At 42.2% G+C, this 25,683-nt stretch overlaps 1 protein-coding gene across 3 annotated transcripts in view; it reads left to right on the top strand.

Moving 5' to 3' along the window:
* Positions 1-25,683, top strand: part of arap2 (ArfGAP with RhoGAP domain, ankyrin repeat and PH domain 2) — a 186,081-nt gene that overhangs the window by 89,804 nt on the left and 70,594 nt on the right. For all 3 annotated transcript variants that reach the window (XM_085349547.1, XM_085349548.1, XM_085349549.1), the window contains exons 13-14: positions 700-874; positions 13,277-13,402. In XM_085349547.1, coding sequence (XP_085205673.1) covers positions 700-874; positions 13,277-13,402 — 301 coding nt within the window. The remainder of the gene's footprint in view (positions 1-699; positions 875-13,276; positions 13,403-25,683) is intronic.

The following is a 25,683-nucleotide window of genomic DNA, read 5'->3' as shown; positions in this document are numbered from 1 at the left end:
CTCTATCTTGCTTCATCGCAGCCTGCTGCTGTTCTTTTGTACTTTTAGCTCACTTCGTTGTGTTTCATGTCTTTATTCCCACATTTCTCTTTGTGAAAATTGTTAGTTTCATTATATTTAATATGGCCCATTTGTCCTCTCCTTATTTGCTATATTCCTTTTTTTTAGCTCAGGGTTTTGAGCTTTAATGATTCCCACTGGGAGTATTAAAGTTTGATCGCATTTTAACTTCTCTTTTGAGATCAGCGGGTGGAACTCAATTCGTAACTTTATGTGGTTTTCTGACGCCGCTTTATAGACTCTTTGTCCTCTATCAACCTGGCAATCGCGCATACACGTACGCAGCAACACCACGCTGCTCCTCCTACACAGAGAAGTGAAGCCATACTTACATTTCCAGAGATTTTTTTCACTGTCTCTATGTCTGTTTTTTTTTTTTTTCCTTTTAAGGCATTAATCCAGCTACAGAAAGCTACTTAGAAATCCAATGAGCTGCTGCTCCACTTCTTCATTCTTTTATTAGGCTATCACAGCAGGAAATGGAAAGTGGCAGGTGGACGTCCATAAATGAGATTTGCGACCACTAAAAATGAGCCTCGGGAATCTGATTCACAAACACGCCGAAACTGCAAATAAAATGTGAGCGAAACTCGCAAATAAGTTCATCACGGGCCCTTGTATCTTCTTTTATGTGTGAAGGCGCTGTGTGCAGCTGTGGTGTCCTCTGATGTGCTGCAGACCATGGCACTCGTGTTCAGCGGGGCAGATGTTATGTGCGCCACCGGGGATCCAACCTACTCCACCCCGTACCTCTTGGCTCAGCGCGCTGGCCAGAAGCTGCAGATGGAGTTCCTGCACCAGAACAAACTGTGCGGTAAGCAACTTTGTTACTGTCTCCTCTCACTTTGAAGCATCCGAAAAGCGCGTTTCCGCTGCGCATACTCGTTTTGCTTCATTAACGAAGGCAACGGGAGTTGTACTCGGAAACTTTTCCGTGGTCAGTGTTCAACACAGTTGAGGTGCCAAGGCAACAGAAAGAATAACTCATGTATTCTTTTGTCCGAGTTAAAAAAAAAAAAAGAAAAGAAAAAAGCTGACACGTTCTCATAAATCTGTGAAAAGGCCTTTAAACCAGGTGTGCAAGTTGGACTTTTACAACCATCAGCACCACATATATTCTGCCCCTATCCCTTCTACTTTAACAAGCCAATCATGTTTAAAGCCCATACTCACCGCTGTGCCGCCACGTTCATAAAAGCACAGAGGGAGTTTTTATTTTTTCCCTCCCTCTCCGCCGTGAATAGGAAATAAAGACAGAAAAACCCACAAATATGAAGCTGGTGAGTTTTAAGTTAAAAGTTCTCTCTCCCTTTTTCTCTTTCTCCATCTCTCCCTCTGTCTACTTCCCCCCCTGCACCCACCTTTTGTAATACCCACCTAATGTCCCCGGTTTGGAGGCACGCCACAGATGTGCTGTGTCGTGTGGCTTCCTCGTGATGGATGTGGGTTTTTTTTCTTCTCTTTTTTTGCCGATGTTGAGGACGTATTAAATTAGAAGCGCGAGCCGGGCTGCTGTTGGCTGAGGCAGGTGAGGGAGACTTTCGCGGGGACTGTAGTTTACATAATGTATGCGCTGCATCTGTGTGCACTTGCCGGCACCGAGCCTGTTAGGGACTCTCTAATTGCTAGCGTGGGTCACCTGGTTACTGTGGCAACGGCCATTACTTGGAGGTGTGCGCTTCAGACGTACTGTCGATCTGAAACGTGTAGAAAGGCCACGTCTGTGTGCTCATTATGTGCCTGCGAGTTGCAGGGCTTCATCATTAACAGATAGATGTGTATGAACAGAGTTTTCCTGTCTGAATAAACTGAACATCTATTGTGGACAAGCAGGTCCAGGGCCAGGGAGGCTACTGAAAACCAAAAATATGACTCCTGCAGACTGACTCTATTCTTTGGCTGTAACGGAGGGAACAATCACCACTGCAGCACTTTGGAAATTAGATCTAAATGACAGAGACAAGGAAAGTGCTCCTAAACGTAAAGTTTAGCCAGAACAGAGACCTTAAGGATGACTAAATGTCTCTATATATGTGAAACTGGCAACATGGTACCACATATCCTGAAATAGCAGCTCAGTATCCCCTGAAATTACATTTATATTTGACAGTTCTGCAGCCACATGATTTATGTTCAATACCAACTTTCAGTACCAATGTAGGAAGCAGTGTGCCTTTTATTTAGTAAGGCAGAAAGTACAGATGTGGAGGCTGTGGTGGTTAGGTGGCTCTTTGCAGGAGATCAAAGTTTAGATCGTATCTCAGCCCAGCAGTTAGGCTTGGTGTCAATTTGCATACTTCTTGCATCTTGTACTTGATGCAAAATAAACTCACACTTGTGTAGCGTGAGAATTTTAGCCTTAGGCTGTATTTAAAAGATGGACATGAGAACAGTTTTTCAATATAAATGCCACCTTCTCAGTATTTTACAATCAGAAGTGAGGAACAAGGACACTGCATATGTTACGGTATGGTTTAATCACAAAGTCTGCTCAACCCAAAAAACTCGAGTGGGTATTATACAAAATAAACATTTTATATGGCTTGAAACTAGTAATCTCAGTGTCCATCTAATGCTACAGTCACACCAGAGAAAACTGTGGTTGGAGATTGCAGCATGATCAGAATTACAGCGACTGTGTGCAGTGAACTTGTGATCTTATTGCCTGTCGGTCTGTTTATCAGTCAGATTGTGATGTAAGTGGGTCAAGCTGGGGATTGAATGCAATCCGTTAGTGACAAATCTGTGAAAATTGCAGATCTGTTGCTGTCGACATACGCAAAAGCAGCTCCTGACATTCACACTTCAACCAGAACCTCATAGATTTAGAAACTCGGAAATTCCTCCAGAAATAGTGACGTCGTTTCTGCAAGATGGAGATTTTACTGCAAAGTGATGTAGACAACCCTGCTTTTATATAGGAATATAACCAGTATACAACCAGATGGCAACCAGTTGAGTCCACTGAGCTGTTACGCTCATTGGAACGGACTGACTCAGATTGATTCCAGTGTTTGTGTTGACTGTTTATAGATTTAATGGCGAATAAAATTGTTTACAATTAAATTCTGCCTGTTCAAGTCAGACTGCCTCGCTGGGAACCACCTGTGCAGTCACTTTGTGATTGAAGGTGCTGCACATTCAACCTCTGGACAACCAGTTGTGGCAGCTATTTGTAGTTGGTCACAAGGAGGTTGGCAACCTGTGTTATTTTAGTGTGGATGGACTTTTATGTAGGCTTTACGATTTTAGCAGAGCGTGTAGCCTCTCACTGCACACATTGCTCAGTTTTTTCGCAGTGAAGATGACAGCATCCACACACCCATCCATCCACCCATCCGTCCACCCATCCATCCATCCATCCATCCACCCATCCATCCATCCATCCATCCATCCATCCATCCATCCATCCATCCACACACCCATCCATCCACCCATCCATCCATCCATCCATCCATCCATCCATCCATCCATCCATCCACCCACCCATCCATCCATCCATCCATCCATCCACCCAACAATCCATCCATCCATCCATCCATCCATCCATCCACCCACCCACCCACCCACCCATCCATCCATCCATCCATCCATCCATCCATCCATCCATCCATCCATCCATCCATCCTCTTCTACAATTCAGGTTTGCAGGTGGGTTGGAGACTATCTCAGCTGCCATAGGGTGAGAAGCAGTCTACACCCTGGACAGGTCGGCAGTCGCAAATCTAACACAGATATACAACCATTCACACTCACACATTTGGACAATTTAGAATCACCAGTTAACCTAACCCCACTAACTGCATGTCTTTGGACGGTGGGAGGAAGCTGGAGTACCCGGAGAGAACCCACATAGACACACGGCGAACAATAATGCAGAAATGTGATGTGAGACGAATTCTAGTTGTTGATTTTTATTTTTTTGAATCATAATCACTACCATTGTAGTGAGATCTTAGGTTTATATGGAGCTTTGTATCGTGCATGTGTTTGGTTCTGCTTTTGATTTCAATTTGGCTCACTATGGATGTAGCCAGCGACGCTGCGGGACTGGGACCTCTTTGTGACGATCTGCTGTACATATGCAGTCCGCAGACAGGCTGGAAATGTCAAATAAGTGAGAGACAGACTTGCGTGTTAAGGTAGATTTAGTAAAACGAACTACAGCCACGATCAAACATGTTTTTCATCATGGTTGCACAGGTGCCTACAGGTACTAAAGATTCCAAATAAAAGGCCGAGAGAGGAGACTGTCCTGCTGTTTTATGTGATGGAAAGAAAAATAAATAGTTGTGCTGTGAAAAGATTAAACCTCACCACAAAATGTGTCCGGACTCCCTCTTCTGACATTTTCCTACTGTTGGACGCATTGTCAGATCGCACAAAGCTGCAGAAAGCAGTGTCTGCATTGTTTTTGTGCGTGTGGGCCCCCAGAGTTTGCAGGCAGACTCGTGAAAATTTAGATTAAACAGAAAATGAACTTTTTCATTTGTTGTGTGCAGCGTTATGTCTGGCAGATTCCGGGAACAATTCAATACCCACATGACACCATCCCTACTGTATAGCATGGAGTTGACAGAGGGAGGAATAAAAGGAGAAACACAGCAGCCAATATTGAGGGCAAAACTGAGTTCAGAGCGAGTTTGGAGTTTGAAAAGACCTCAGCCTTACAGTTGAATTTTCCAGCAGGATAACGATTGAACACATGCAAGGACAGATATAGGTATTTTAAGCATTTGCAGAAGCAAACCACTATGTCTGGCTGTGAGCAAATTTCTTTTTTCTGCCCGTTTGCTTATCTTGTAAAACCCAAATTCACATAAAGAGTGACCTTCAGGCCTTTATTCGACCACCACGTCGTGCTGTAAACCAGACAAACGCGGTCTATTTCAAAACTCGCTATCCCCGTGGTGTCAGACTGGAATGAGCCAGCAATAAACAGGCACCCTGAAGAATTCTTTCTCCTAACAACTAAACTCCAAATCGGACTGCCTCTTGGTGTGTGTGTAAAACATCGCCGCTGTCTCCGTTCACAGTGTGAATTGCGCTCCCAGTTTGTGAAAATAAGAATAGGGACAAACCCTCTATTACTCTATTATCCCAGGATGCGGTGAAGCCCCCCAAAAGCCAAAAACCAAAGCTGCAAGCCCCGCTTTTCCCAAAACCGTCTCCACACTCTGCTCCCCCCATGGCGGCTCATTTGTAGCCCCGGTGTTCGGACATCTGCTGATAGCAGATAGCATGGCCACTTCATTAGCTTCCTTTCTCTGCGTGTTTGTAAGGAGGGGGCCTCCACGGACCTCATTCTCATGCTCGCACCTGCTCGCCTCAAAGCACCTCGGGACACTGTAGGAGCACGTTCCTGTGCACATTACCATCCCGGATTCTATTAAAAAGCCAATGGTAGCTTTCCGTGGCAGTGTCTCTTCACATTTTAGGAACTCCCCGAGGGCAGCTTCGTTGATGCCTCTATTCCTTATAGTCAAAGGCTTTCCCTGTGATGATTTCTTGTATATTTCTAAGTTCCTGTATAAACTTCATGTCTGGTGTATCTCTACCTCCAAGGAGACCTTTATAGATGAAATTGTTAGATATAATTTATAGCAGCAGTAGTCGGTGTCGAAACCTCTACAGCGATTTAAGTCATTCTTGATTGAAAAGTCACATGGGGGTGTTATCGTAATATTGTGTGCCATCTTTTGTGTTTGAAGGGCAGTGCAACTGTATGTCCATCTATAACCCATTAATGCCAGGTATTTTATATTTGATGCTTGAGTTTTTGAGACTTCTACATCTGATGTAGTGGTGCAATATTTAGGCCCATGGCTTAAATAGAAGACATGGAGGACTGGTTTGGCCAATCAAGTCTTGTGAGACCAGGCAGAACATTCAGCATAACAAGTTGTTAGTGTTTATTGCATGTTCTTCTGCATTATTCACCCTCTGAATATAAGACGTGATGTGTGTGGCTGGTCTTATAAGTAAAAGAGGCTGAAAAGAAGGTCCGTGGCATCTCCAGGCAGAATCTGAGTCACTACGTTTTTACATGGACAGCAAGATCCAACAGTGAGGCATCAGCGGGGAGTGACTCGTGATTTTTGACAGAACACTTGTCAAAAAGAGAAAAGGCTTTGTGGTCACGGCAGATGGTCACCCCTCTCTGAGGGGTTAAAAGGGAGTTTTTCCTTCCCACTGTCGCCAAGTCCTTACTCCTAGGGAGTCATTCATTGACAAATGTTGCTTTGTTGAGCTAGTGAGGACACAGAAACAACCAAGCCAGAGTTTGAACAAGTAACCTTCTTACTGTGAGGTGACAGTGCCGTAAGACGTCATCAGGGTGAGCCGATCCCAACAAACTAAATGTGGGATGATGTGGGACACGTTAACAATGCTGGGAGGTGGTCAGATATATTATATTTGAATGCATCTTTGGGTTTCAGTAAGGCTATAGCATTAGATAAGCTAACCTTGACTCACAAAATAATAAAAAGCCTTCCTATTATGTGCATTAGGTAAAAGTCAGCCTTTAAAATAGCGCATGTCCTGCAGAACCAGTCAAAATAATGGGACTCTGTCTCCAGATACAGGACAGGGGAGAAGAAGTGCTGTGCAGTCTCACATACAGAGGGACATCTGGTTTCCCAAAATGTCAATTTTAGAAGGATTTAAGTTGCATGTTGTTCTTTGTTTATTTGACCCCAGTTGAACCAGAGGGTGTCCTGTATCTGGTGCTTGGTACAGAAAGTGTTCAAATGCAGTGTCGTGGCTGCCGTGAGACTAAAGGGAAGATGTCAGAAGACTGAGTCTCAATTATAGAAGACTGCAGTGAAAGAGTGGTTGGTGTCTGCAAAGATTTCAGGTTTCAGATTGGGCTGCAGCTTTCTTACAATTTTTAAAATGACGTGTATTTGATCTTACTGAACAGACAGTGTTTTCACTTAGAGAGTGCATGTTTTTATTCATATTTCCACACCGACTGTGGGCCTAAATTTCATTTAAAGTGATATTAGAAAGGTCTTAAAAAGCATTACGTGTAACTTGTTTAAGCCTGAAAGAGCAATTTGACCGGTTATAGAAATATTAGATAATACAGCTGTTAAAGCAGCTCCTCCAGCAGATAATATCAGTGCAAAGCGTGGCATAAAGAAAAGCCTGCTCTCCTCAGGACTGCAGCACTTCTCTGTAAACGCAAAACCCCTGCCATCTGAACTATTTGTAAAATGCTAAACCCCATAAAAATTGTACAAATGTTGGCTTTAAGCTCACAGTTTTAACGAAACGACTTGCACATCTTGTTGCGTAACACCCGCCCTGCTAGGCATCAGCTAATGCCTACAACTGTGAGGAGAACAATGTAAACATGTAAATAGTGTTTTATGGAGGCTCTTCACTCCACCCAGGAGGCCGTTGTACTGTGAAACCGAGCCGTACAGCAATGCCTCTTACTTTCGGCATCATTCCACTCCTTAAATGACACACCATGGATTTGGAGGCAAAGAAGTTTTATTGTTGTCGCCCTAGCGTCCCTGATGCCCTGAATCTTGCGTCACATTAAAAATTTATCTGGCAGACTTTTCAGTGTGGGTAATAAAAGGAACACTCACACACACACACACACACACACACACACACACACACACACACACACACACACATATATATATATATATATATATATATATATCTCTATCTATCAAACTCGCGTCTCTATTTCACCCCGTTGTTAGCTTCAATGCAAGACTGGCAGGTTTTTTTTTCTGTCCTTGTTGACATTGTTTATGTTTTCGACCAGTTCCCTCTGACTGTACGCAGGGCAGTAAGAGGGTTAGGAGGTCGCAAAAAGCTGCTCAGTGTTTGGGTAAATTAAGGTGAAGTGTCTGTTTGTGGATGGTTTGAATTTTAAAAGTGTTTGTGTGTGTTTGTGTATGTGTGTGTGAGCATGGCCTCCAGCTATACAGCTCAATAAATACAATAGTTTCTTTTTCTTTAATCCTAAGAATGACTATAAGTTTATACACTGAGGAAACCTCTGGCTCTTTTTATCTTTAGCTGACTTAGGCGTTCCTTTACGCTCTTCCCGCACGTGTTCTGTATTTGTGTTATCGCTTACCTCATTGCTCTGTGCGCGCGCGTTTGTGTAGGTGTGTGCGTGCATGTGTGTGACCGAGCTCCTCTGATTACCCCACTGTCCACTGCTTGTTGGGGACCACTTTGTGACCGTTGCCGTGGGCGACCAGATGGCTAATTGAGCACTCTGTCATGTCACCTCCCTTCACAGGGGACTGAGCCAATCGGCGCAGGCCAGACTTCTCAGCTGCCGCCCCCACAGACATCACAGTCCCATCTTAACAGAGTCCAGCTTTAGGGGCCCAGAGGGGTTGTTTAGAAAGCTCACAAAGGGAGCCTTGTTACAACTGATACCACATCAAGCCACTGGCTTATTTACATTTTGTCAATCTGAATGGTCGACAGTGGAAAATGTGTGCATGTGCGTCCGCGTATGTGTGTGCGTAGACTCACTTCCCTGCAATTTGACTGCGAAAATCATATTCCGTGTATTTATGATGCCGTAATTGGCAGACATATCCTCTGTTAGATTCATAGCTAGATTACAGATGCTGCTAACTAACTTGGCACGGCATTCCTTGGCATCACATCAAAAGTATATTACTTGTTACGAATAGCCAAGAAAAAAGGCCTGTGTCCTGCAGAAATGATGCTGCTGCTGTTGGGATGTTGCTTTATACGAGCTCGGCTGTAAATGGATGAAGGATGACGTGCATTTGTGAGCTGTTTTTCAATGTAATTTTCCCTTGAAGTCTTCATTGATATTTACTTGATAAACTTGGCCAGAATCACAGTTATGTAAAGAAAAAATGCCAAAACTGATGCATGTTTATTAATTAAATCATTGATGGATTATTAATTAGCATTAAAACTTTTTTATACTTCTTATATTTTTTTTTTTTTTTAATAACTTGCTAAAGATTAATTTGGCTATTGCAGCTGATGTTAGTGCTGAATAATGTAGTAGCTACAAAGGTGATGTAGTTCTTGCCTATTGACCAACAACAATCCATCCAAGTTCAAATGGAGCATTTGGATTTAATAAGTGGATTTTGTACTGAAGGCTAATTTTTAAACATGCTATTCAGGGTGGGAACTACTTCTTCTTGGACTCTTTTGTGTACCCTATGATGCATCATGGCCCCGAGAACCATAATTATATAGATATGCATCTGGCTGGGGGCCCATTTAGCTCACCTGGTCGAGGCTCAACAAGGCTCAACACAGTGGCCTGGTTTAAGTCTTGACTGGGACCCTTTTGCTGCATGTCTTCTCCCACACCCATCGTTCCACCTTCCTGTCTAATTTTAACTGTCCAATCACATAAAAATGAAAAAATGCCCCTCTGTGTATTTTGTCAGCTCCTTCAGTTAAAAACACAATGAAAATTCTCTGAATTTTTAATATTCTTTTGACTTTTATCCCCGTATTAGATCTTTGAGCCTTTAAAGCATGCAAATGCCCCTGTGAAGTCTGAGCGTGTAGGTTTTCTCCTATTCAGAAATGATACTTTTCACACCTACGAGTCTGCAGGGGTCATAAATGTCGTCATCAGAGGGTGAACATGAGGCTCCGTGCAGACGTTGTGTAGTACGTCTATAAGGACTCTGCACTGCAGAGGCACCGACAACACGTGGTTCCTGCACGCAGACTGCCAAACAGAGTAATAACAACAACTTACTCAACCATGGTGTCTGAGGCTCTCCAGACGGGAGCATAATCCCAGCCTTAATGCAAACTGTATGACGTGAACAAAGCAGCAGCTGCAGAGACTTGCAGGAAAAGGGAGGTTTGATTTCCTACTTCTATAGAAAAATGAACATAGACATTATGACTGAGGGAACACACGAGCATTATTAAGTGGACAAAAATAAGCTGAACGGATATTAAGTCATAATGTTTTTCTTGTTTTGTATTCACCTTTAAGGCAGAGTTTGATCTGTTCTTATATCTCTCTAACATTGGCTAACAGTTTGCTAATAAGATGCTGCAGTAACACAGGCCCAGAGACTCCTCGATGACCCCCTGATAACCGCTCGTCTCCAGGGGGGAAAATGCGTATTCCCTTACCAGTTGCGCGTTTGCTTGCTGTCGCTGCACAAAAACTGGCATATTAGAAGAGGTGTATAGTGCTGCACTAAAAAACCTCTTTGCAATTGGTTTGGTCACCAGCAGATTACCACAGTGTCAGTGTTTCCATGGAAGATGCCAATTAGTCTGTTATTACTCACCAACTATTTGCTATATGGTTGTGAGACTGTAAAGAGAGCAATGAAAACTGCGAATGGACGCACCATTAATTTTCAAAATAAAAGCCGTGGCTTTTGAAACCTGTTGGTTTCAGTGGTCTTCAGTGTCACTGTGTTTAGTTTTGTCCACATTTTGCCACGTTTTTATCAATTTTTGCTACCACTTGGTGATCAGGTAGCAATTGTTTGTGAAGGACTTGGCAGCTTCTAAACAAATAACGCGCTACAATAAGAATGCACTACTGACCAAAACATTCGTAAGGTGGTTTTCCTGTCCAGTACCCTGCTTGCAAGTGATTACATCTAGCAGTAGCCTAAGTTTGTTTCTTATTCACATTTCTCTGTGTATTTCTAATAGGTTGCTTGTTTGTTTTAATATGAGAAAAACATATTTTTTATGTTTTGATATGTTTTTATGCCTTTAGAACCCTTTGAACCTTTACGTTTGACATGGATTTGAAATTGCAATATATATACTGTCCTTATTTGTGTTTGAGTCTATAATTACATTTCAGTTTTTAGAGATTCATGGCTTGTTCTCTTCTTGGTTTCTTTGCACCACTGAAACAATTTTGGACAGTAAAAAAAATGCTTTCTATAGAGACGTATGATTTTTGCTGTAGTTCTTAAATGCTCTGTAAGTTGGGCTTCTAAATCCTTTTTTATTACGTGCTTACTTGATAGTTTACTTCAAAGCAAAGAGTATTAATGCACATTTGAACACAATTAGCTCGTCTGACATAATGAAACTACACACATAACGATGTTCAGAATAAGCTTTCTTGTTAAATTAACTGGCTGTTTTTTCGCTGGGGAACGATACGCCGTCCTGAGAAGAGGCATTAGTGGTGTTACTAAAGGGTAGAAATGTCACTTCAATCAAAAGTGGTTTCAATTAAAGTTATTTTACCTTGCTTGATGAGGGAGCTGGAGGTAGTGAAGATAAAATCTGTAAGATATTTCCAAGGCTTTGGCAGAAAATTGAACCCCAGAATTGAAGCTAATTGAATTTGAGAATGATAAGGTTGAATGTGGGGAGCTCTTAAAGTTTGCGAGAAAAAGAGAGAAAAATGAGTGACTTCTAATTTTAATGGACAAAGATGAAGCGAGGACACAGTGTAGAAATTATTCGGGTTTTTTTAACAGATACAGCACGTGGAGGACTCTGCCACGAAGTGCTCTCACAATGCTGCGTCTTTGACTTTGTCACATGGTCACTCTCTTTCAATGTCATGAATAAATAAACACCAACTTGTATAATCACTTTTTATGCTGCTTGTGAAAAAAAAGAAGATAATACTGTGTTGCTTTATTGATGCCCACGGGAAAATGCTTTCCATATGTAGGTCAGTGCACGAGTTCAAGAACAGCAATTGTGAAGCCAGTGGGGATTCATTGTCTTGCTTATGGGTCCTTCAGTAGTGTGAAAGCCTCCCAGAGCTGGATCGGGGATTCACATATTCGGCTTGAAGGACAGACTTTTCAGTCAGGTATTTTATACGGATGACACTGGGAGAGAAAGCTCGAATCACGCGTGGGATTGGTGTTATTTTAATCTAAAACACTTTCCACATCCCAAATCTGAACAGCAAAATGAGATCTCAGCAGTGATTGGCATGCACTGGAGGCTGGTGTTAGGGGATCTGTTAGAATATCAGCTAATGCAAGCAGTGATTGTCATGTTAGCGTGTGTAGTGGAGCCACTGTACTATGGTTAGAGGGCAGACGCATCACCTTGTTGCCCCTTTCAGCAAATGTTCTTTGCAAGTGAATTATTTACTGAGTGGAATTCTACAGGAGAGACATCACAAAGTTATTGAATACAGTATAAAAAATTACCCCAGAAAACAGCTTTGGGTGCACTCGGTTATTTTCCCATTGCCGATAACTTCGTCTATTTATGTGATTTTGCATATCGTATGATTGTTAAACCAATTTAAGTGCTCACTTATTACGTTAAAACAATTCTTAAAAGCTGCAGTAGGCAGAGATCTAGAAAAGCTGAACCAACCGAAAGCACCACTGGACAGGAAATGGCATTTGCACTACAAATTAGGCCACACTCTCACTGGGCCACACTAGAGACTGGTTCGCGACCCACTGTAAACCTTTCCCTGACCGGTTGGTGAGTGGTTGCTGGAGGTTGCTGGCTATTGGTAGATAAATTTGTTTGCAAAGAGGTATACAGTGGTCTACCAAAAAACCTCTTTGCAACTGGGTTGGTTGCTAGTGGATTTCTGCAGTTAGCCATAGTGTGCATATGTCAACTACTAACCAAAAATGGGGAACAGTCGCCTCAAAGTAAGCTTTTAAAATTTGTTGACTCCAGCGGTAAGTCAAAAGTTTTGTTCAAAGGGGAACATTTCCCATTTCTGGACTGTCCTGCACTTCTTGCAGTTTAACCACCACTTGGCAAGTGGTTGGAGAATGTTTGGCATTTTGCATGCAGAATACAGACAACCACGGCAACTTGCTAGTGATCAAAGCAATTACTAGGTTTTTGGTGCAGCGATATATATCTTTGTGACCAATTGTACTGGCTGAATACCAGCAACCTACAACAACCAGGAGTTAAAACCCTAATCTCTCAGGTGAAAATGTCATTGGCTTTACTCCATTGCACCACAGCTTCTTACTTAATACTTCATCCCTCTGGGCCTCTACTTCACCTGATCTGATCTCTCTCCGGATACTTGAATAAAAGTAATAAGTAACTATTATTTTTTTCTCCAATGTTGCTTAAAAAATCTGATTACTCCAGCTTTAATTTTGCTTTGCATCCCTTGAGAAAAAGGTAACATAAATGGCAGTAAAGGAATGAATGAATAGACGGGTGCCATTACATTCTTTGAGGAAAACCATTTCTTTGCTCATGTGTTCCTCCTCTGCTTCCCTTGTAGCTTTCCCTCGACTGGACCAATGGTCAGAGAACGCCTGCCTGCCTGAGGCTTCCATCTTCATGGACGGTTTCCTCTACATCTCATCTTCATCTACCAAGGCGACGTTGGACCGTCGCGGTAGGGATGGTGAGTCAAAATGGCACTTTTGCAAATCACAGGCAAGTCCAATCCATCCATCAGTCCATTTGTAAGCAATATAAGCTGCATGTTTGTCAGAGGTCTCCTCCAGTTAAGCGCTGATCGATCAATCAGTGTCAGTCTGTCAGCTGTCAAACTGCCAATCGTTTAATCTGTACAGCAAGCAGTCACAGTCACAACGATCAATGAATTTGTCTTTCAAACGAGTTCTTCCTCGTCCTCTGGGAGGTCTTGTCAGACACAAGTATGTTAGATGAATCATCAGTGAATGCACTACGGAAGCACGGAGCAAATCTGACAAAAAACTACAACAAAAAAACTAATTAAAGAAAGAATTTTAGCACAAATCCGTTGGAAATGTACCTGAGATGCCTTCTCCAAAACTTCAAATTTCTCTTTCTTTTGTCTTCCAAGCGAGTTTAAAACTTTTAATCAGCTTCCATTTCTCACCCAACTCATCAGCTGCTGCTGAACCTCCTGCTCTGCAGTGGTCCCACTTCTCCAAACAGCTGGAGCATTTCTAGGGCCCATGGGTAATTAGGAGAAGGAGCCAGCTTTGGGTAATGCCTCTGGGGAAGGGGGTTATTGGGAAGGTGGAGGAGTGGGACGAGGGATGGGGGAGAAACACTACCTGCCACTTGAATGAGCTAAATCTCCTTCATGTTCAGCATGATCTACCTCCATTTCCATTATCCCACACATGCACTGCTCTCATTGGCGGTTGTACATGCTGGCTAATGAACAGGGCTGAGGTCTGGGGAAATTGCCTCTTAGAGAAAATTGTGGAAAATTTAGCCGAGTATCTCTCGAAAAATCTCATTATCCGCACAAATGAAATTCATTTTCATTTCATTTGTTAAAGGATAATTCCAGTGTAATGCAACTTGACTCTTAATTTCATAGTTTTTGGCCAAAATTTGTATTAGCCATAATAACGTGGTTACTCACTGAGGAAATTGGGAACAAGGTGATTTCATTGCAAAAGAAAAAAGCTCGACAAGAAACCAGAATGATCAAATGACCAGTTTTGAAGTGTATCTGAAAGGGAAAAAAAAAGTCAGATTAATTCATTTTTTTATATTCTGGTCATGTTGTATCAACAGAATGAAACTAGAAAAACTGAATTTACAAATTATTATTATTTTTTATTCATGCCTTGTTCTTCATGTTTTTCATTAAAATAGAAATGAAAGCAAATGAAATGGTTAAATGTTATTCTGTAACGCTATAGAGCAGGGACGGGGAACTTGTTCTGCAGGTTTTAGCACACCTGAATCAAATGATTAGTTCATTACCAGGCCTCTGGAGAACTTCAAGACATGCTGAGGAGGTCATTTAGCAATTTAAATGAGCTGTGTTGGATCAAGGACACATCTAAAACCTGCAGGACACCGGCCCTCGAGGCCTGGAGTTCCCCCACCCCTGCTATAGAGCCTTCTACGCATTACACATAAGGCCATGTCCACACTAATACATTTTCGTTTGAAAACGCATCTTTTTCTCTCCGTTTTGGCCCTCCGTCCACACTGAGACGGCGTTTTCACTCAAGGAAAATGCAGCGTTTTGAAAACGCTCTCCAAAGCAGATACATTTGAAAACGCAGTTTTCGCCTCGCAGTGTGGACAGCGAACCCGGAGCCTTTTCGAAAACGATGACACATTTTAGTCATGTGATGCAGTCATGTGACCAATTAAACTAAGATAGCAGAGGGCATTATACAGCAGTTGTTTTGTTTGCTCTGAATCTTGACAGCCTTGTTAAAGATTAATATCAGTCTGTACATGCGTCAGATAGCTTTTCTTCAAATTCTTTAATTCTCACTTGCTTTTGCAACTTTGTACTTTTGTGTTACTCGCAGCAACAACTCCACCTCATTGTTAGAAAATTTAAAAAACTGTGCTTTTCCTCGACATTTTGCTGTGACGTTTCAAAGAGCCGGAAAGTAAATAAACGGCAGACAGAAATGAGGCAGGTAAATGCGCAGTACTGGAATGTAAGTGTTTTCGGACATTTCAATGTGGACGCACAACTCTGTGAAAACGACTGAAAACGATAGGGTGGATGCGGAAAACACTGTTTTCAAATTTATCCTAGCTAGTGTGGACGTAGCCTAAATTAGCTGCTCAGCTATGGATATGCGTGCTATGAGGCTCCCGGTGCACAGTTTCTGTGCTGATGTTAATGCCAGACGAGGTTTGGAAAGAAGGTGGAGCAGTAGCTACTGTTACTCATTGTGCACCTCAGGAGTTGGTGAGCACATCTACATTCACAATAAATGACCTACCAGAATAGGTCATTACTGAATATCGGTGGACCTGTATCTGATGAAAATATAAAATGTTAAGTTGTTGTAATAACAAGATAATTTTTAAACTGCATTGTGCTGTCATCTTAGTAAGAAGTCATAAATAACCACCCCAAGCTGTTTAATATTGGCTGGTGTTGTTTACGTGAATGCTTTGCCAAAAAATACATTGATGTGTCTGCAGAGCAGTGAGAGTGGCTCTAGACTGTAGTGGTTAACACGTTGGCTTGGTAAGCAAACGGTCACTGGCTCGATCTACCCGCTGTAGCCATCTTGAAAGTAACTTTAGTTAAGTATATCTTAAGGTTACAGTCTCTGCTCGAGGCCATACCACCCTGAGCATGCCCAATGGTTGGTACTTGGATGGTCGCTTGCCTGGGAAGTAGAGCCGGTCATCTATCCAGTACCTGCTCCAGTCTACATGCTGAAGTATCCTTGGGCGTACTTTGACATGAATGCTGAGTTGCCCCTGATGTATCCATCAGAGGTTGTGTGTGTGCGAATATTAGATGAGGTGCTTGGATATAGAAAGAAAAGCACTTATATGAATGTGACTGAGTGAAGGAGGCTTGTAGTAAAAAAAGCGCTTTGAGTGCTCTGTTAGCGTAGAAAAATACTATATAGTTACCACTCCATTTACCATCTTGTATCCTAATATAAAAGCCGAGATGGAACGTGAGTACATGGGTTGTTGTTCCACATACAGCGGGTGTTTCAGACAGAGTACTACAGGTGCCCATTTTTGTTGGTCACTGTCGTGCATTTTATACCACTTGCAGTCGCCGTGCCATCTCCTCAGATAAGTGCTTGTGATATTTCCTCCAATAAATACCTTGTTATTTCATCAATTATAGAAAACCACGCAGACACGGCTTTTGTGCTTTAATGGTGCTTTAACTGCAGCTGCTGAAAAATTCAGAGGGGTTGGGTTCAAAACTCGGTGTGTTCCAACTTCTTCAATCACAAGGAAACGCTGTCAGGACTTTGCGAGCGCAGAGGGGTGAGGTATTTTTGAATGTGCTCTCCTGGATGTCTTTTGCTCGCAGGCTAATGGTTTGATGGTCTATAGATGCACCAAAGTCCTTAATACTTCATACAGTAGCTTGTGCTCATGGCTTAATAAAAGCACTCTGCCACAGTGTCTTAAACTTCACCTTCTTTTTTTGGCTTGGAGAGAGCTCTAGTGAGCTGTTGTGCTTCCACTGATGGGAACTAGTATGTGTAAATTAATTTGGCAAGCAGTTTTGGTAATGCCTTTGAAAAGGTGGCTGGGGGGCGAGGACCAGTGTGCTGGCCCACAGTAATGAAATAAAATACAACGCCTGCTTTGCATTTGGCAGCATGTTAAGTCAAGACACTGCTGCTAATATAGATTAGGGTTAGAAAAACAAATTTCCTTGTTTAATTTAACAGCGCTCCACCGTCCTTGGCAGCGTGGCACCACTTTACCTCCCGCTTCCTGTTGTGTTTGAGCTCGGCTTCATATCCGGTCTGTACAGTTGATTCCAGCGTCAATTAAGTCCTCCCCCTTCGAACGGGCCGAGCGGTGACTCATGCTACTCCCACACTGAAGAGCGTGCACTTCTCCGTGTGCGCTCGTGTGAGTCCTTTGAGGGGAAAGCGAGACAGTTAGTGTCTGAAATGGTGAGTGGCAGCAAGGAAATGGCATCCTCAATTTTGTTTGATTAGTTTTGTCTTTTCCCTCATCAGCAGTGCTCTGTTTTTTTCCCTTTCCCCAGCAACACTAGCTCAGAAGAGAAGAGAGAAGAGACAGATGTGGAATTACATTTTACTGAGGACAGAAATCTGTGTGGACAATTCAGTTACTTGCAGCTACAAAGTTAGAGTCGGGTTTTTGATAGTGAACCAAATCTTCTTTGTGGTTTATGGTAAAAATTTGCTTTCAAAGACTGCTTAAATAATTACAATTTCTAAGTAGTCACATTTATACTGCTCTGTTTTTATTTCACGAGCACTAGACAAAGCCCATTGAAACAATTTGTCTTAATCTAATGTACTTTTTGGGGTGTCTGTGTTTATGTAACCGCGCCTCCTGCCTAAATGAGTAAGCAGTGCTGTTGCTAAAGCCAGAAATACATGGCAGATAGTGTGTATTTTTTTCCCTTTATCTTATGCCATATCTGTCCATTCCTCCCTGTAATGAAGTGGGCTGTAATTCTGGCACAGACAGATCGTTCAGATCCCTTCAGTTTCTCGATTTCCATTTCCAGCCCCCCTGACAAGCTGTCCAGCAGATGTCTTCATCACAGATATTTTAGTCTGATGGCAAGATAGACAGAAGATTGGTGGAAGGGGTAGAGGTGGGAGAGTGAGCGAGGGAAGAGGTTGATTCAGTGGAAGAGGGGCACAGCCGGCTATTTCGATGCATACTGAGATGGGTGCCTGCGCCGCGTCGATAAAAAGTTTCGGGGGACTTTTTGAGTAAATCTGGGCGAGCGCGGTTAAAAATAAAACTTGATACACATTCAGAGTTAAAACTTTTGAGTAAACTTGTTATTCTTTAAATGCGGCCCATTCAGTCAATGATCAATAAGACAGTTTAAATGCCACATTGACTGGCTGATTTGTCTAATCAGCCTGCTCATCGTGCGCTCTTGGAGCATTTAGCACATTTCACAAATTGCTGTAGTGAGAGAGGAGGTGAAGGGAAAAGGAGCAGCAAAAGGAGAAACTGAGGTTCCACATAGTAGATTTCCTCTGGAAAACACTATGCGGGGAGAGCTTTTAGTGTATAAGCTAATTGGCCCAATTTAGCGGGTGCAGGCTTGTACCACGCTTGGCTTCCGCTAGGCGTTGTCTCTGGCGGCTGGTTGTGGACTCCTGCGGAGAACGGCTGGGCCGCAGGGCCGTTGCTGTGTGTGGGGAACAGCTGGCAATGGACGCAGCTGCTTGATTGTAAATCAAGCACCATTGTTCCTGCTATTGCGCTGGTGCTTGTGTGGAAGCTAGTGGTATCCCACCCGCTAAGGAAATGCCGAACCACAAACAAAGAGGGAAGATAGATGCACATGATTGGGTGATGTGCAGATATTTGATAAAGCTAGTTTCCTGGGGGAATATCTTCAAGGGATCCAAAGGCATTCACTGCTGTGTTAGGAAGTAACTTGTGCCACACATTTTTAACACAGTTGCATTCAAGTGATTGAAACTCATTGTAGTTATTTACAGAGACCATGCCAGTATGGCACTGAAATGGCAGCATCACATGTCCTGCATCTAGAGTACAACTTCCTTGCCTGGTTTTATAGACATTCGTCTACTTTGTGTGTTTTCTGTCTTATCCATAATCCATCAAATCAAACATTCATTCCCAATTCAAGCCCGAAGAAGATCAGTACTGATGTCTCCAATTAGATTTTTTTAATTCTTGACTTGTGACACCTTGTGGCTGCCCCCCTTTCTACGATCTCCTCGACGTGTTAAGGCTGTATGTGAGAATCTGTACCTGTGGTTTTGCTGCCCATTATTAGGATAATTCTTCTAAAAGTGGTAGAGTAGGGAGCCCACTCATGTGTCCACTCTGATTAGACTCAGGATCCCACAGCAATTTGCTTCCTGGATTCACAGTGGGACTTTTAGTGTCTTTGTCCTTGGACGAAGAGGAAATTAAAAATGTTTTCTTTGTGTCCTCGGCATAGATGGAAGGTTTTGAACATGTCTGTTCAGGGAGATTGGATCTAGATGCCACAAATGGCAGCGTCGCAATGATATCCATTAATATTCCTAATATCCAGGTCTGCTCGTTTGCATATTTCAAAGGCATTGTAACTTTTTATGACCTTGATGAGAGGTTTTGGACCTCTCCGGCATGTTAACCTTCAATAAAAATCAATATCTAAGAGTTATTTTAAACAAAAAAAGCTCACCATTTTGAGTTTGAATTTTCATATTGCACCACGTTTCTTTCTGCACCTCCAACAGCAAAATTTCCAACTTACAACTGTTACTCACGGTCTACTATTTCAGCTACAGGAGTAAAATAAAACCACTATTATTTGATTGTTTTGGCTGCCCAGATCAAGTTTTCATTTTCCTGGAAGATTAGCTAGAATTGCATAGTGAAAACAAGGCTTTAAGCAACCAATCCAAACACTCATTTTGTCATTATTCTATAGCCAATTCATTGCACAACCAACATTTACTTTGTTATCATGCCTTGATGGCTGCCTGTTGTCAGTTTAATATGTTTTAAATGTGTAGTTGTTATGGGGGATTATAATGAGACATCTGCAGCAATACCAAATGAATAGTATAAAATATATATGCATTAGTTATGGAAAAATGGGTAAACACACCTTATGGCAGCTGTAAATTTCTAATCGCACGCAGTTTCTTATACTTTATAGTACTGTGTTTGTGTCTTGAGCCACCCATCATCTCTTTATATTCTCACCAAAATGGGAAATTTGTGCAGCAATTTCTTGGGAAATGTGCAAACATGCATATGTAAATATATCATATAAGGGAAACTAGAATTTGTACAATTCAAACGAGCTTGTCGATGAGCTTCAACACAGCCTGAGCTCTTATGCAAGCTTTCGTGTCATTTCTTACAAGAAAGTTTGAAGGACTTTCAAAAATCGTATTTATTTTATGTTTTTCTATCCAGCTATGCTGAATGTACTTTTCTGTGTTCATATTTCCATCAATTTTGACAAGATCTCCAACGCCAGTGGCTTACACGCAGGCCAACCGTGACAGAGCCTCCACCGTGTTTTACAGATGGCTGTAGGTGCTTACTGTTGTACAGCTCTGCTGACCTCCTCTGTACATATAAATATGATCTAAACCAAAGTTTAAAATTTGGTTTCATACCTCTATCAGACCTGTTGCTGCTGATTTTCGGCACACGTTTTATATAGCTTGGCATACCTCAGGCATACCTCTCCCTGTTTCCCTTCTTTAACAATGGCTTCTTGACAGCCAGCCTTCCACTGAGACCCGTTCTGATGAGGCTTCAGTGAACAGTAGACGAATCAACCGAGGGGCCAGATGCCTGTCTCACGTCCTGTGTCAGGTCTTTGCTCGAATATTTTCCTATTTCTTAAGGACATGACTTTCAGATACTATTCAACTGCTGAAGATTGGTTTTAGGCTTTGGACTTCTGCTTTTGTCTTCCACTTGGAGGTGACACAGCACGCCATGCTGAGATATGTCAAGTTTTCACAAACAGCTCTTTTGCAATCCCTTCTTAATGCAAAATACCGTTTTATGCCTCTCAAACTGTTATCTGTAGTATTTTCATAAATTCATCTAAAGAAATACGAATGTGGGAATTATACTTGCACAATGAAAATAAAGGGCGATTCTATTCCATGTGTTTTTGCAACAGACTGCTAGTAACATAGTGCCTAAATCGTCTGTTGTGTGTAGACACAATGCCGGTTCATCCCTTGAGTTATGAGTTGTTTTATGCTTGAATGATTCACAGGTCAGTGTTAAGCAAGACTGAGTGAAAAAGGAGCTGAAACTTTAAAAACCTTCAGAAAGCCTAAAGAACTCTTACTGTAGACCATGTTCAAAAATTACAACAAAGTCTGACTCCGAGGAAGCAAAATCTAGAGAAATGAGAGGATATTTAAGACGTTCAAGGTGCTGTATGGAGTGTCCACGTGAACGCTTACCCTCTGTCGAGGCCCAGATTCCCAGGTTTAGGTGCAATTCCTATATGGAAGAGATATGCCATTCTTTTACTGGTTTTCACATGTCAGCATCTCCTCCTGTAACCTTGTCCGTTAAGCCTGCAACACAAAGAAGATTTAAAAAAACAAACAAACCCATTTCTTGTTTGATGATCAATTTTTTTTTTGTTTTGACAATTTGAAGTTTTTCCTTCGTAAAGACATTTAACCAAAAAAAACAAAACAAAACCTGAACGTCTGCACTAAATTTGTAATTGGACTGAACGACATTCAGCAGATGTCGAGACATTGAATGTGAACCCCAAATGTCAGCCTGGTGATTGTGGCGTAAAATTTGACGGGAATCTGCAAATTCATGAGAGTTCAGCCTGTTCAACAAAGTTCCAGGGGGCAAAAGTGAAGTGAGGGTGATTTAAAAAATAATGCCATGAAAACTTGTTTATTTATTAGTTAGCCTCATGTAAAATGCAGTAAACTGAACCGTGACAGCACCAAATAGGTACCACCTTTGCCTTTTAAACAACACCAGATCCTCCTGGGTATATTTTATACATATATCTTACAGATAACAACATTAACTTACTGAGCAGTATGATTTATAAGAGCAGCACAGTACTGCGTGCCATGTTTAGTAGTACTTTCGTCCATACATGACCTAAACTCCCACATAACCACCACATGAACCATTACAAAGACACTTAAAAAAAAAAAATTACCAACATGCCACGTTCCTGCGAGCTCATGATGGCACCTGACTTCAGTTCAGAAAACAAGTGTGCCTTTTAAGAGGATGATTGTGCTAAAGGTTTCACGTGGTACAAAGGAAACTTTTCGGCTAATAAGCTATTAGGGACAGGACAGAGAGAAGGAAGGGCGAAATTACAGAGGCAGTGTAGCACGAAACAACGACTTAGCTATTCTCTGTTAAGAAATGATGGACATGACATTTTCTGCAAAACCTTAGTGATTCAGGGACACATTTGAAGCGAAAGTGAAGTGCATGGCAATCTTTTCCGTCACCAAGACAACACTGTGTCCTGTCAGATAGATTGGACTGGTAATGGCTTTAAATACCAGAGTGTCTCTGTTTCTCTCTGTCCTTCCAGCCTCTCCCTCTGTATGTGTCTCTGTATATGTATATACGTGTGTGTGTGTGTGTGTGTGTGTGTGTGTGTGTGTGTGTGTGTGTGTGTGTGTGTGTGTGTGTCCTACATACAAATAGAAATTGGTCGCTTTCAAATGGAGATGATGAATCTTTAGCTGTTGGAATAACTCTTTTCTTGGAAGTGAAGTGGGGTCAAAAGAAAAGTATTTTTTAATGCCACAGCAAGCAGTTAGGTATTAGTCACTGCATTTTTAAAGCTGTTTACAGAATTGTGTCCAAATAGTTTTTTTTCTTAGACAAAAGACACAAAGAAAAGTCAGAAAGAGCCACAAAGAGAGGCAGTGCAAGGGTGAATAGAGCAAAACTGACATCCTCCTTTTCCCATGTGTAACCCAGTGTTAAAAACGGGATTAAAAGTATAAATAAATATTGATAAAAACAAAGTTAATTATAATAAATACTGATAAAAAGCATGTAAACAGAAGTTTAATTAATATGTACATATGTATATGTAATGTATAAGTGGTGTGGGGGCAGGACTTAGTCCTGTAGAGTGTGTTTGTCAGATCCACTGAGCGACCAATCATTGGCCGGTCTGACCCTCCCCCAGTCTGTGCGCTGCTCAGACACCTGTGTGTGCCTTCGTGTGCCAGTCAGATACGCCAGAGACACAGACGGTGAAAGATCAGTTTACCCGTGCGGCAAAGAAGCTAGCTGGATAGAGAAAGTCCTTTTTTCGGCAAGAATAATAAGAGTGATACTGTATTCCAGAGGCCGTGAGCCAACGTGAGCACTGTGAAGCCCCGTGTAGCATTTGTTGCTTTGCATGGTAAGTCCCAGGCAGTACACGTGCGCTAGCATAGCATGCTACTTGCCGCTAGCTCCGATGCTAACTTTTGTTAGCCATTTTGCAATGAAAGTGCCTTTTCTGAGGCTAAAGCAATTAGCACTGAGTCTGCTGCACTGCATACGAGATGTTCTTTAAAGGTTTATGTCACATTACTGTGGTATTGATGTATAATGTATGGTTTTGTGCGACGTTATGTTAGCACATGTTCACTTTTCTCATGGTGCTAATTATAGTTCTGCACAACTAAGTATTAGCAATGTGAAATTAAGTGCCTTCACCTGCACTTTACTTAGCTGAAACTTGATAAGTCTCAAGCCAATGTGTATTTCTAATGCACTACTGAGCTATTTTGTATTGTTTTAAATGTGTGTTTCCTATGCACTTTTCCCTTTGAAATGAGAATAATTTGTTGTACAACATAGAATATTTTGAAGAAAATTTAGAAGCACTACAAGCAACCAGTAGTAATAATAAGTTACAGGCATGATAGCTTAAATGTTGAACTACTGTGTTCTGGCCTGGTCCCCAGGTCAGGTTTTTTCCTTTGCTTATTTGGATTGGATTGGATTGGTTTTGAGGACCTGAGAAGAATCGAGGATCCCTTTTCCAGTACTGGATGGCGAGCCCAGCCCAAAGAGCCGGATGAACTGGTAGATTGTAACCCGACTGGTTACAAACACACTGAGTGACTACTGAACATTGAAAGACTGAAATTGACTTTTAAAAAAAAAGACACAAAAGACAATATATCCTTAGGTCGACCATTTGTGGGGTTTATTTTATTTTGTTTTCAAGAAGCGCGCTCTACTTTTGTTAAATGTGCACAACTTTAATAATTGCTAATAAATGCAATTGTGTTTTCTACACCTACTGTGTACAAGTCCTCTGTTGTCATACACCCTTGGCTCCTACGAATCTAGAACCTGTCTGATCTGGTCCATATTTCCCTTCTGTCCGCGTACTGTGGTTAAAGGTAACTATACTGCCCGCACTACATGCAAAGAAGGCAAGAAGTAGCACTAACAGGTCTAGTATTGCACCACCAGTGTTACATAAGTAAAAGTGGCGAGCCAGCCAGGAGCCTAGAGTGTTGTGTGACAACATTGGAATCCTCTTTGACCTTTGATCAAATGCTCACATACTGTGAAAATGGATTTTGTCGAGAAGTATGCCGTTAAAGTACCAAATGCCATTATTGTTAGCGGTGTTACAGATAGAGAGAAAGACAAAGAGGTATTTGAGTTTCTGGAGCAACATGGTACTATTCGTAGAGTACTCGCTGTCGATGATGACTCTTCTGCATTCCACAAAAGCCAGATTGTAGAGTTCGAGTCCGGTGCAGCCGTTGAAATATTAGCACCTAAGCTGCCTTACCTCTTACAGTCCACTGACAATCCAGATGTCAGTTACCGCATTCGAGCCTTAACTGACGTCTATACTAAGACCGTAGGGGGCAGTGTTACTGAGGCTTACATTAGCAACCTGAAGGGTTTAGCCAAGCTAAGTGGGAAGGATTTCGAAGAAGTGTTGCGGGAGGCCCTATCCACAATAGGGAACACCATTGAAGCTGCTGAGACAGCTGAGAGAAACCCTGAAAATGATGCTGCTGATCAGACTTGCCCTGTGGTAGGATCCACACAACTTGGAGCCTCACCTTCAGTCTTAACTGAACTGCCTCACCCTCCTGAACCCATTCAGGGCACATTCCAACGCCCCATGAGACCAAACTTGACACCTCAAATGTTGAGTCCAACTGACCTCAACCCACCAGAGGTTCAGAAAGTAGTAGTCGAGCATGTTGTCAAGAGTGTTGAAAAGACATCACATGCTCACTCTACATTAAGACTCAGAGCTTTCTCTGGCAAGATGCCCAGACCTTACAGCGAAGCTGACTATGAAACATGGCGTTCTCATGTTGACTTGTTGATGGAAGATGCTTCTTTGTCCGAGTTGGGAAAAACTCGTAAGATTCTTGAAAGTCTCCTTGCTCCCGCTTCTGATGTCATCCGCCCTCTTGGGCCAGAAGCCACTCCTGCAGACTATCTTAAACTTCTGGATTCAGCTTTTGGCACCGTCGAAGATGGTGAGGAACTGTTTGTACGCTTCATGAACACCCTCCAAGATCATGGTGAAAAGCCCTCTGCTTATCTGCTTCGTTTGCAGGTGGCAGTCAATCACACCGTGCGCAGAGGTGGGCTTGAACCACATGAAGTAAATAAGCAGCTTCTTAAACAGTTTTACAGAGGCTGCTGGGATGATAACTTGCTAACGGAGTTGCAATTGGAGCTAAAGCATAAGGAGCCGCCCACTTATGCAGAGCTATTGCTTCTCCTGCGTACTGCAGA

Source organism: Diplotaxodon limnothrissa, linkage group LG3 (assembly GCF_057381915.1).
Source record: "Diplotaxodon limnothrissa isolate DT_005_m linkage group LG3, D_limnothrissa_male_GT1.1, whole genome shotgun sequence".
NCBI classification, from domain to species: domain Eukaryota; kingdom Metazoa; phylum Chordata; class Actinopteri; order Cichliformes; family Cichlidae; genus Diplotaxodon; species Diplotaxodon limnothrissa.
This window is presented reverse-complemented; position numbering and strand designations above follow the sequence as displayed.